At 34.9% G+C, this 12,690-nt stretch overlaps 1 protein-coding gene across 1 annotated transcript; it reads right to left on the bottom strand.

The window, feature by feature from the left end:
- Window positions 1–2,036: 2,036 nt before the first annotated feature.
- LOC115973170 lies at window positions 2,037–3,041 on the bottom strand. Its single transcript, XM_031093419.1, has 2 exons — window positions 2,789–3,041; window positions 2,037–2,495 (listed from the first exon to the last, which is right to left on the bottom strand). Exons 1-2 carry the CDS (start codon window positions 3,035–3,037, stop codon window positions 2,037–2,039), a joined length of 708 nt encoding a protein of 235 aa, XP_030949279.1. The 5' UTR covers window positions 3,038–3,041.
- Between the last annotated feature and the right edge of the window lie 9,649 nt (window positions 3,042–12,690).

The following is a 12,690-nucleotide window of genomic DNA, read 5'->3' as shown; positions in this document are numbered from 1 at the left end:
CTCATTTTGGCATAAAAGTAAACCACAATCAAGTGAACAAATTAGAAGTTCTCAAAGCTTTAAATCAAGGCAGTTAAAAACTAAAAACAGAGTTCAGAAAATATCATGTCCCAAATCATTTCATTAAGCAAAACATTGAAACCAACCACACAAACACAGAAACCTAGTCCCGACAAAACAATATGAAACACATAGCATTAATTTCAGCAAAGCTTAAATACATACATAGTATGTACACATATACACACAAACAGAACATAAATATACATACAGATCAAACGGACTCAAAAGCAAAATCAACTCAACAGATCAAATGAGTAGTGAAGACCAAACGTTTCATCAAAAAAAATCCAACCAAAAAAAATAATGATCAAATCAGAATCAAGCAAATCAATAACCGAACAAAATTTACAAAACCCTAGTTAACTTTCTAGTCCACTGGAAATCCATAGAGATTTTACTCAAATCAACAAATAGTTTTACAAATCCGAACACACACACACACACACACACACAAATCGAAGTACTCAGCATTAATTGATTGCTAGCATTAATTGATTGCTAATTAATCAAATCGAACCCTAGGTTTGATAAAGAAAAAAAAATCAGCTTTATGCGATTTTGATCGAAAATCTCAAAAAATAAGAAATAGAAGAAGAAGAAAACGAACCCTAATTTTCTAAAACAAAGTTCTAATTCAACCATCTGATGCAATCTGTATATTTTTTAATGAAAAAAAGCAAAAAATTTAATGTGAAATCGTAGCAAATCAGTAACCGAACAAAATTTACAAAACCCTAGTTAAATTTCTAGTCCACTGAAAATCCATAGAGATTTTACTCAAATCAACAGAAAATTTAATGTGAAATCGTATAAATTACCTGAAAATACGCTGAAATCGGTGAAGAGCGAGCGAAGCAAGAGCGAATGAGTGAATGGGGATGGCTTGTAAGGGAGAGGTTTGAGGAATAAAGAGAGAAAGGGGAAACGGCAGGACCCAAGACAAAGCGAAGAGAGAGAGAGCTCAAAGTCAGAGGTTAGGGTTTTGGGTATTAAGGATGCGTATAGGTTAGAAACTTAGAGAGAGTCAGTCGTATAAAATACTGGGAAAAAAAATCGAAATTTTAAAAATAAAAATAAATTAATTAATTAAATGCTGACGTGGAAAACTGTGGTAGCTTCAAAAGTTTCGGTTTTATATATATATAGATTATATACCACTCCCCAAAAGAATCACACTCCAACTGCATGAAGTGCACCGTGTGCGCGCCAATGCATTATTCTCCTGCACCCACCAATCACATGCTTGATGCATTTTTATGGTTCGACTATTTGGTACAGAGAGTACTTTCCTTCAAAGTTATTTACTTATATATTAATGATTTTTTTTTTTTTTTTTTTTTGAACACTTCTCATTAACATTAGTTTGACTATGACCAATCTTGGTCCATCACAGCACCATTCTGATTAAGTGCCTAATTGCCTCTCAAATAGCATACTTAGACAACTTTGAATAAAAATAAACTTTTAAAAAAAATATTTATTCAGATTTATCGCTTAGTACATAGGGTGACAATGACATACCTAAAGAATTTTATTTTTATTTATTTATTATACAGTAGACATAGAAAATATATTTAAGTTTTGACTCTATGTATCTAAAAAATTTAATAAATGTTTAATTAGCAACCAAATACCAAAATATTTATCAAAACATATAAAAAATATTTCGGAGCTTTTAAGTTCCAAATTTGGGCCTTTTTGGTTGGTTAGTTCTAACCAATATTTACATATTTTAAACAACTTTTCACACATTTCAATACACAACACACGTTTTTAGTAGATTAAAAACACTCAAACAGACATATCCAAAATAAGTTCAGCCTAGCCTATCAGATTTGATTGGGGGACTTTTTGAGTGATTTACTGAAGCTCTCTGCGTTACTGTGTGATTCTCTAGCCTATCAGATTTGATTGGGGGACTTTTTGAGTGATTTACTGAAGCTCTCTGCGTTACTGTGTGATTCTCTAGCCTATCAGATTTGATTGGGGGACTTTTTGAGTGATTTATTGAAGCTCTCTGCATCACAGTGTGATTCTCTCGCAACGGCAGAATGGCTCTCATTTGCTTCATTCTCCTCCTGCCTTTTGTTAAATTCTTTGAATTCACTTTGGAGCCACAACAACCGCAGGTTCGGTTGGATTGCACAAAACCAGACTCTTTTAGATATATCAACAAACAGTTCTTTACAGAACATAGCGAGGGCCTCATCTGACTTCAATTCAGGAATTTTGGCTAACCTCCTTTTTACTTTCTTCATCAGCTCAACCTTGTCTGAACCCGCAGTACTAGCCTCCGAGTCCAAGTCCTCAAGAGAAACCCTTGATATTCCTAAGCCCTTCGGTACAACCGTTGTACAGCTTCCGAATATGATGTCTAAAATACTTACATTTGGCAGACCTACTTCACGTATAAAAGCCGCCTCAGGGAACTCCTGCATGAGCATGGATTACAAACTTCAATTAATGATTCCACAAATCAGAGAAAAATGTGCTACATAACCTTGGGGATATTTGGTACGTGCGCTTAAAAACTGAAAAACTGAAAACATGTATTTGAAAACATGGATGAAAATAAAAAGTGTGAAAATTATTATAATGTTTAAAGACTGAAAACATATATTTGAGTGGCATTCCAAACGGGCCTCAATAACTTTGTCAAGTTGCTTTTTTCTTAAATTTTTTCTAGCAATTTGATGTACAAAGAAGAACAGAAATGGAAACTAACCTTTAACTTTCTTTCCCACCATGAGTTGTCTGCCAAAGTAATTTTACCATTAACCCAATCAAGAACGACCAACTTCTCCTCATCCTTGATCAATTTTATCCAGATTTTCCAGCTAGAAAGGAGTTCCATATATTTATCAATAATATCATCGACCGTAAGCCTCGATTGATATTTCTTATTTAATTCATCTGTAACATAATATAACCCCTCTGGTATGTCCATCATTCCGTATTTTTTGACTCTTTCCATGCATAACTGACAATAAGATTCTGTGACTTCGGGATTGCTCAAAAATGCTTTTCCGGCAACCACATTTTGCTGTAGGTAACAGCCCAAAACACAAGATTAGCATACGAACTATCTAGTACCAAAACAACGCTAACAAAACCTTTAGAAAAACAAAAAATTGTCACTGGGTTTATGAGAAAAAAAAAAGATTTTACAAGCTATTATAAGTATATAATCAAAATCCTTGAGCGCTGCCAATGATGCTTAACGCTTCACAAATTTGAAGAGAAGACAGAGTAGAGAGATGTAAAGTGTAGAAGAAAACAAAAGTTGCAGATTAATTAGGGGCACTATACAGATAATATATTTGTGCTTTTTAACCAACCAGATGTACACAGCCATCCACAGTGCACTTATAAAAGCAAAGCAAAACAAATTTGAGAGTGAAAATGGGGAAATGGGACTAACCAGCTCGTGTGAGCTTTCACTTCTACTTCTACCTTCCATGGTGTCTACAGCTTCAACTGCTAGATTTTAATCTTCTTGGCTCTCAACCCGGATGATGAAGAATGGGGTTTCACTAGTGGAGTGGCTGGTAAAAAATCATTAGAACAAAAAAAAAAAATCTAAAGAAAATTAAAGCTAAATTGTAAAATTTTAAAAATAAATAAATAAATTGCAACAAAATTATGGTCCCGTTATTTTTGTGCATATATTCCATTTCACAAAACCTGGGCTTCATGTCTATAAAGGGTTTTGTTTTGGAGAAACTATAACTACCCACAAAGCTAAAATAGTATTTCCATGGCAAAAAAAAAAAAATGGAGAACAAGAAACCCTAGAATCTGACTCTGAATATTTTAGACTTTAGATACATAAATTAAAGTTAGAATAATAATTAAAATCTATATGAAAGTTAAGTTTATTTTCAATTTTCTTGAAGAACCAGTTGGTGGGTAGGGAAAACGAGAATGAATCATGTATTATTAATTTTTCATACAAATTTGAGAGAGAGAGAGAGAGAGAGAGAGTCTGTGGGTCTGGGAAAGTAGAAATATGAGCGACAACGAAATTACGGAAGCTTGTGTTTTAAATTTTAATTTAGTGGGTCCCACACTTAAATTTATTGTTGGGTTAATATTTTCTAAATATAGTGTTTAAAAACTTGTATCATATTTTCTTAATTTTGAACATGATTTTGAAAACGGCTAAAGGTCTGTTTTCAAGATACAGAAAACGTTTTTAACGACGTTTTGTTTTTAATGACATAATTGTAAATAAATTGAAAATAGTAGACCCCACATATTTGACCAAACTCTTTTATATCTTAAATTAAGGGGCTTATCTTTATCACAAAAATAATTCCCACACTTCAAATTTGAAACTTATCATTAAAAAAAAAAATTTGATGGGCACTATTCTCTTATCATTATCCACAAAAAAAAAAATAATAATATACAGATTTTATACGTTACTTTTTGTAAATATTTTAAAAATTAATAAATCTCAAAAATCGAAATGGTCTCCCAAACAATTATTTTTTGTTTTTAGTTGTGGGTCCGAGAGGTCTACAATCCGGCCCAAACTCTGTCTGGGCCTAGGACCCATGCCGAGGAGGTCTTTTGCCGAGGACGGATAATCAATGGCCGGGGTGTCAAGGGGAATGGCTGAGAAACTACCCTGTCCTCGGTATTCTAGAAGTTCAATGGGAAGACCAACATCTAGGTGGAGGCTATTCCCAAACAGCCCCCTGAAGGGGATGTGAGTGGAATGGGGCCCATAGGGAAGCAGGGTGTAAAATTGGATCAAGGAAAATGCGTCCCCTCCGCATTAAATGCACCTGCCAACGTCCAGATCCGATTAATGAGAAAAGACGTTTGGACGGTGTAAACTTCGATCTTTGCAATTAGTAAAAAGTAAGAGGGGACGGTTGATGGGATGGATACAGAAATAAGCACCTGCTCGACCAACAAGTGGAGGGCTAGGATCAACCAAGACGGACTATATAATAAAAAATAGTTACACCAAAGAGGGGGCTGGGAAAAATGGCCGAAAAACCAGAACTTTCTAGCCCACCTCCAGGAGAAAGACTCCAGGGGTGAAGACAACTTAATCAGGCATGAACACCACGAAAAACCCACCGCCTGGTGACCAAGGCCTAGCCTTTCAAACCCACGCTCTACAAATGATATTGTTTGGGCCTTTTTACGTGCGAACCCAACACTGTTGTGGTTCGATACGAATCGTGTCCTCATATTAGTATTTTGAAAATTGTTCTTAAGAGTGGGAGCCAAACATGTAAAATATAAAAATTATTATCTGAAAACTAGTTTCAATTTCAATTTTTAAAAAATTGGTTTTATACTGTTTTGAAAAAAAACAAAAACAAAAATCATCTTACCAATCAGGCCCTTATACATCTATGAGAGAGAGAAACAAATTAGGAGGCTGTAATTTTTTATTTTATTTTAATTTTAGTAAATTTTACAACATTTTTTATTCCCAGTTATTATTTGGCCACCCTTGACATTATGCTTTCCCACCAATAATAGCCAGCCATGTGATAAGGAAATCCAACTTTTCTCCCCCAACCAAATAGTATGGGAGTAATGGATTTGGCCATGTGGCAAAAATCATGCACATGTTAGCCCCAATGTGCTAGAGCACAATATGATATGATCAAGATCCTGAAAGTTAATAATTTTTATTTTAATATCAAGATTTTTTTTTTTTAACTTTTCAGATCTCAGAGCTAAGAGAAAAAGTTAATTTTATAACTTTCAATTTGTGATGGATATTGTGGGTGGATGATATTTGGCCCAGACCAAGTTCGGACCGATGTCCCAAGAACTAACGGCCCAATCCATAAAGTATGAGAGGCCCCAAATAGGCCCACCACATGAGCAACCATGTTAAAAGGGAGCCAACCAATTTGCTTTATCCTCCGAGCAGGGATAGTAGCGCCGAGAAGATATAATGCCCTTTGGGGAGTTCACCATTCGAACACAAGTCTCAATGCATGGGGCAAGTTACAAAAGAATCATCACAGTGGCGGTATTAGAAGGGCCCACATTTGACATGTTGGAATAGTACCTCAAACTCAAAAGGTCACCCAAATTTTGCAAGAGGTGGGACCCATGTGCAGGTGGAAGATTCCCATCATTATTAATCCACTAACTAGAGAGTATAAAAGGGACTAAGGGTCCGTTTGGATACAGCTGAAAACTGAAACTGAAAACTGAAAAACACTGTAGCGAAATAATTTTTAAATGTGTGAATAGTATCGTGGGACCCATTTTTAATGAAAAAGTTGCTTAAAAGTGAAATTTGTGGATCCATGAACAGTACACGATGTGCTGTGATTGGTAAAAAAATTTGAAAAGTCAAAGTTTGCGGCTACTGTTCATTGAACAGTAGCCGCAACACCCAAAACGCGTGAAAAAAAAAAAAAAAAAAAAAAAAAAAAACGTTTTGGAAAAACGCAAACGCAGGATTGGACAGAAAACGCCCAATCCAAACGCACTCTAAGGGTCCGTTTGGATACAGCTGAAAACTGAAAACTGAAACTGAAAACTGAAAAACACTGTAGCGAAATAATTTTTAAATGTGTGAATAGTATCGTGGGACCCATTTTTAATGAAAAAGTTGCTGAAAAGTGAAATTTGTGGGTCCATGAACAGTACACGATGTGCTGTGATTGGTAAAAAAATTTGAAAAGTCAAAGTTTGCGGCTACTGTTCAATGAACAGTAGCCGCAACACCCAAAACGCGTGAAAAAAAAAAAAAAAAAAAAAAAAAAAAACGTTTTGGAAAAACGCAAATGCAGGATTGGGCAGAAAACGCCCAATCCAAACGCACTCTAAATTCAAAGGAAAGGGGGTTGGGACGTTTGAGGTGAAAGAAACACGAGAAAGTGAGGGTATAAAACAAGGTCTTTAGGAAAGGAAAAAACCTAACAGAAACCATTATAAGGCACCTCGACCATCGGAGAATCTCCTCAGATGGCCTAATAAACAGTCCTAAATAGTCTTAAGGAAGCACCTACCTATCAACCATTAGATCAATCCTTTATGGGGCCTCCCATTGTGAGTTATATTCCTAGTTACCCAAAAATTAATTATGTTTTCAACCCAAACCTAAAAGCTGAGTTATTGTAACAACTTAAGGAAAAATGCTAGCCACATCTGTGCTATATTTCAAAAAGACTAATCACAATTGAGGCTCCTTGTAGTTGTTAATAAAGGTCAGATCTACCCAATAAATACCTAATGTGGGACTCATCACACACCCACACACATCACACAATCAATCAAATTAGGGCATCACAATCTCTCCCACTTAAATCCCTAACATCCTCGTTAGGGCCCACTTTGTGGGGTAGTGTTTCCGAGCCCACACGGCGTTACCGAACCGACTCTGATACCATATGTAACGACTCTGTCATGACCCAAATCCATGGAACATGAATTTAGATGCATGACTAACCTGCTAAACTTATATAACTCAATAAACATAATTGATCAAAATTACTTAAAACCCCAAAGAAACTAGTACTCTTAAAAACCTCTTACAAAAATCCAAATCCATGGAATATGAATTTAGATGCATGACTAACCTGCTGAACTTATATAACTCAATAAACATAATTGATCAGAATTACTTAAAACTCCAAAGAAACAAGTACTCTTAAAAACCTCTACAAAAATCTGAATTCCACAAAGTGAAAATAATCTCCACTACATAAAACATGAATCACAAAATAAAGGTAACTGAAATTCTATTAGTCTTCAAGTAATACTAAAGTCGCCTACAACTTCCACGCTCTACCTTGCACCTTACAAAGCGATCCAAAGGTTCTATATTCCCAACTACACTTTAATATGAAAATAGTAATTGATGGGGTGAGCCACACATCGAGTAAGCAATTATATAGAATACACTTTTTCACAAGCTCATTCAATGATATCAAAAATAATTATTCCACAAAACATATAATGAATCACTTAATACATATGTAATCACATCTTAAAACCATTTGAAATCACATATATATAATTGATCAGAGCACAATGTCACATATACACATCACATATTCTCACATACAATCCTGTGAGCGGATACCAACATCTAACCCTTGCTAGTGAGGGATCAACACATATTTCTCACATACAATCCTATGAGCGGATTTACACACATATCTGATCAATTCTAAAAACACTTATTTTGAGTCACATATCACAAAAGTAAAGTTTATACAAAATATAATAATTTACTCGATATTAACAATTTTTTTTTCCAAATACAAAGGCATATCAAAGATCCCAATATCGAATAGAACATAAATCAAAGGATGCTTGACTCTCTTGGGGAACGAATAGAAACTGAGGAGTTTATACAAATATATTACAATTCTTGAGTAAATCTGAAAATTAAATTTGCTAAAAGAAACATTTTAAATACCATTTGGAGAATAGGAATAAGACTTTGAAATCACTTGTTTTTAACAAATTTAAAAAACAAGAGCCTTTTTAGAAAACTTACATTGAAACTCAATTATTTACAAAAAATAGTTTAGTTTAGAAATCATCTTTTAAATGAGATTTGAGCATTCAAAACGTTATTTAAAATTCGAAGTATCTCTTTAAAACATTATTTAATAGTCGAAATTTCTCTTTCAATGATACAAAAATACTTTTGACCAACTTTAGAAAATATAAGTTTCAAATACAAAATTTTTGAAAACTTTTAAATTGTAAGAACCTAATGGACAAAACTTGTGCATATTATGCATAATTACTTACCTCTCTTGCTAATATATCCGAACACAGCCGGGCACTTTTAGTCTTTCATAAGCTCTAAATAGAAAATTATTTTAATCAATAAGCATGAAATTTCATGATTATAAACTACATCCTAAAAACACTATAATCCTCCACAACCTTCTCTTTTTCCTAGAGTCATAATATAGGCAGAACTATTTCCCATACATAGAAACATCAAATCCGAATATACCTATCAGTTATTCTAAAACAATTGACCAATATATCAAATATCAAATTAAACCAACTACAAGACTTCATGTTATTATTGAACGCCACCTTCTCTTTAGGGTCAATTCTAAACTAGTAATATAATCAAAGTATTCAAAGTCTAGTCTAGTCCTTCATACCAAAATCTTTCACGCTTCAAAGTTTAATAACCAAATTAATCATTGCAGCGATACACTTAAACAGAAATTCTATTAATCTTTAATCACAGGCCAATATTATATGACAATAGTTTTAATAAAAATTATAGATCTGCCCTTGCCAAGACTAGGGAATGATTACCTGATGAGAGAGATCAATCTTTGAGCACTAACTATAGTCTATAAATGATGCCTCCAACCATCCATGCTCTTTTCTTTTTTTCGACTTTCGGTTAACGTGTATAATGAAGAAACCCTAGAGCCTTCCAAGATTTTATAGCTTCTAATTAACCTCAATTTAAGGTATTATTAACTACTGACCTATTTAGGTAAAATAGAACTCCAAGGGATTCCAATAACTCTTAGACTTCTTATCCAAATAGGTTTTTATTCTCTCATCCTTTTCTTTAACTGATAAGGATACTAAATGATTTAATTCCTTAATCTTTCTGTAACTAAAACAAAATAAATGAGGACTACACGTTACCTAATTGTGCACTCTATTGTTTCATCTCTTACTTTGGGTAGTAATCTTTGTTTGGCCACAAAATTACACCTCATATGTAGCATATCCAAAAACTAACTATGTAAATAACCCTATCATGACACTACGTGTTTATCCACATCACCTTTCAAAGCTAAAATAATAATATTAATAATGATGATAAAATCAGGGTATTACAGCTATAACATCCTCTGGGGACTCAAGCAGATGAGCCTGATAGGGAATGTTCTTGAGGCAATGAAGAGTAGAGGAGGTCAATACTAGGAGTGCATTAAAAGTTGCAACCCAGCAATTAGTGAAATTGCCAAGGCTAGCCTTTTTTACCACAGCCTTGATTGATCCTGTGGCATCGGCAAAGCCCATGTTATAGAAGGCCTGCTGCTCATCCTTTTTGCTCTTTAGCACTATCTCCAGCTTGGCAGTTTTGTCAGCCAAGGACCCAAGGTCTCAACTAGCTTGGTGTCAGTCTCCTCAAGCCTCTTCACGTGCCTATCAATTGATTCAAGAAGGACGCAGAAGGGAGAGATGTTCAAGAGCTTATCAAGTTGCAAATGAGTGCTCACCTGCATCCTCACAAGGAGAGAGATCTGTGTCTAACAGACTAGAGGAATCATATGTCAATGAAAGGGATAGAGAATTGGAAGCCTTGCAAGCTTATTTCAAATAGATGGAATTGGAAACTAGGAGGAGACAGCGCGAAAGATTCCATGAACGTTTTTACCCAGGGGACAACTGAATCCCCTCATGCCTATAATCGAGAGATAGGTCGATGTAGACACCGTATTTTGTCTGCAAGCGATTTGCGTGTCAGACCCTGAAAATTCCAAAAATATTATCTTTTCTCCAAGGGGCTGTGGAAACATTTATATTGACATAACACAACCCATTAAGGCATCAAAGCACTCAAAGTGTCATTTCAGATCAAATTAAACAAAATGCCTTTAGTCAAACCTGGGTTGACTGAAAGTCAAATGAGGTCAAAGTCCTCCCGAAACAATATTTTTCATGCTTTTACATCAAATTTGAGCCACTCAAAGATTTTTGTCAACTTTAACCAAGTTTGACCCAATGTTGTCTCTTAAGGACACCAGAAACCTTAATTTTCATCTGACTATAAGAATGGGTTGGAACTAGTACCATTGCAAAGATTATCAAATTCTCTTTCCAACGACTATTCATGGGTTGAAATCAGAGTTAAAACGATTAAGATAACTAGAAAACCTTGCAAAGCGCATCAACACACTTCCCAAGCCCATAACTTTTAATCTGGCCATCAAATTTTCAATTTTTTTAGTGTTCTGGAAACTGGACATCTAGAGTTTTCCAGGGACACCAAGAGTAGCTCAATCCAAGTTTGGAAAGACCTTCAAATACATGTCTGAAGCTTGATAAAAAAAAAGTCAAAACTGCTAATGTCAGTAGAGGTGGCCGGCGGCCATAGAAGGTGTGTTGGAAGCCGAAAGGTCAATTTTCCACAATAAAAGCTTTCAAGCCCCTCATTTTGCCAAAAAAAAAAAAAAAAGGTAATTTCTTGGGTAGATTCTCTCTCTCCTCTTTCTAATTTCTCTCCTAAACTCATCCAAACACCTTTGATTCTTCTCTTTTCTCCACAATCACAAGGTAGTTTTCTTGCATCCAATCTTCCTCTTCTTGGTTCCATACCTTGGATTTGAGGTTTAGGGGTGTGGATGTAGCTTTTTAGCTACAATCCACACCTTTTTCTTTTTATAGCTTTTTCTTGTTCAATAATATGATTTATTTCTTTTCCTAGCATATTCTTGCTTTCTAGCATGTCTTTATGGTTTTTCTAGCATGTTTCCTTGCTTATGCCATGATTTATCGCTTTGATATTGTTGGCCTAGCCTTCTTGGGCTGGGATATGTCTAAATTTAATGTTTGTACTTATATCCACAAGCTTTTAGGCTCCTTGCCATGTTGTGCTTAGATCTACATGCTTATGTGTTCTTTGCCATGTTTATGCTTAAATATACATGCCTATGCTTTCTATGCCATGCTTTTGCTTAGATCTACATGCCTATGTTTAGATCTATGTCTCTTTGTGTGCTTATATCTATATGTTGGTTGCTATGCTATGTGCTTCTATAACCCTTTTGTTCCTTGATGTCTCTCTTTCTTGTGTCTGGCCCTTTTTGGTGGAGTGTAGATCTAGATCCTGTGGTCTAGGCCTACATCTGCACACCTAAGCCTATATTAAAGGATTTGGATAATTTCCCTTTTGCATATCCATGTTTGCTTGCTTGTTTTTATGCTTTATGCCTATGTTTGCCTGTCTAGATCTAGGATTTGTCATACTTTGCGCCCTCCATGGGCTTGTGCTTGTCAGTCCTTAGGGCCACTTGCTTTGTGTGGTTGCATTCGTCCCTCCTAGGGCTTGTTAGGATGTAACCACTTGTGAGATACACCTCCGTAGTGTTGATGTGCTTGATACACACCTTTCTCCGTGTGAGAGACCTCAAAAGTTACCTCTAAAATAAAAAAAAAAATTTGGAGTGCTTTTTAGAGAACCTCTCTTTTTGGGTAAGTGGTATGGAGTCACCACTTATTTTTTATATAAAAAATAAGAAAAACTAAATACATGACTGAATTATTCTCTTCATTGATTGAATAAAAAATTACATAATTGTAAAAATTGAAAAATTATATGGCTTTGGGTCCTAATTACAAACTACCAAATAATTACATGGTTTTTTGTCCTAGTTACATTCTTCCCAAAATAAAATAAAGAAAAGGCTAGATCTATTTAACCAAAGGCCTAAATTCAGAGGCAAGGTTACGGAAAGGGAAGGTGTTAGGCACCCATTCTGCCCAGATAAAGTTTGGTCTTCTAGACTCTTATGACCTATGTACCTTTTTATGCATGTCATGAATGATATGTTAAACATGTTAAATAAAGATTAAATCACATAAATTTATTTATGAATGAAGTCTCTTCTTTTAAAAATAATCAGTTCTATTTTCGTT

Source organism: Quercus lobata, unplaced genomic scaffold, assembly GCF_001633185.2.
Source record: "Quercus lobata isolate SW786 unplaced genomic scaffold, ValleyOak3.0 Primary Assembly Scq3eQI_404, whole genome shotgun sequence".
NCBI lineage: Eukaryota > Viridiplantae > Streptophyta > Magnoliopsida > Fagales > Fagaceae > Quercus > Quercus lobata.
This window is presented reverse-complemented; position numbering and strand designations above follow the sequence as displayed.

Coding starts and splice junctions, on each gene's coding strand:
- LOC115973170 (XM_031093419.1), bottom strand. CDS start 3,037: ATGGAAAGAGTCAAAAAATACGGAATGATGGACATACCAGAGGGGTTA. Junction 2,496..2,788: donor GGTGGGAAAGAAAGTTAAAG/GTTAGTTTCCAT, acceptor ATGCTCATGCAG/GAGTTCCCTGAGGCGGCTTT.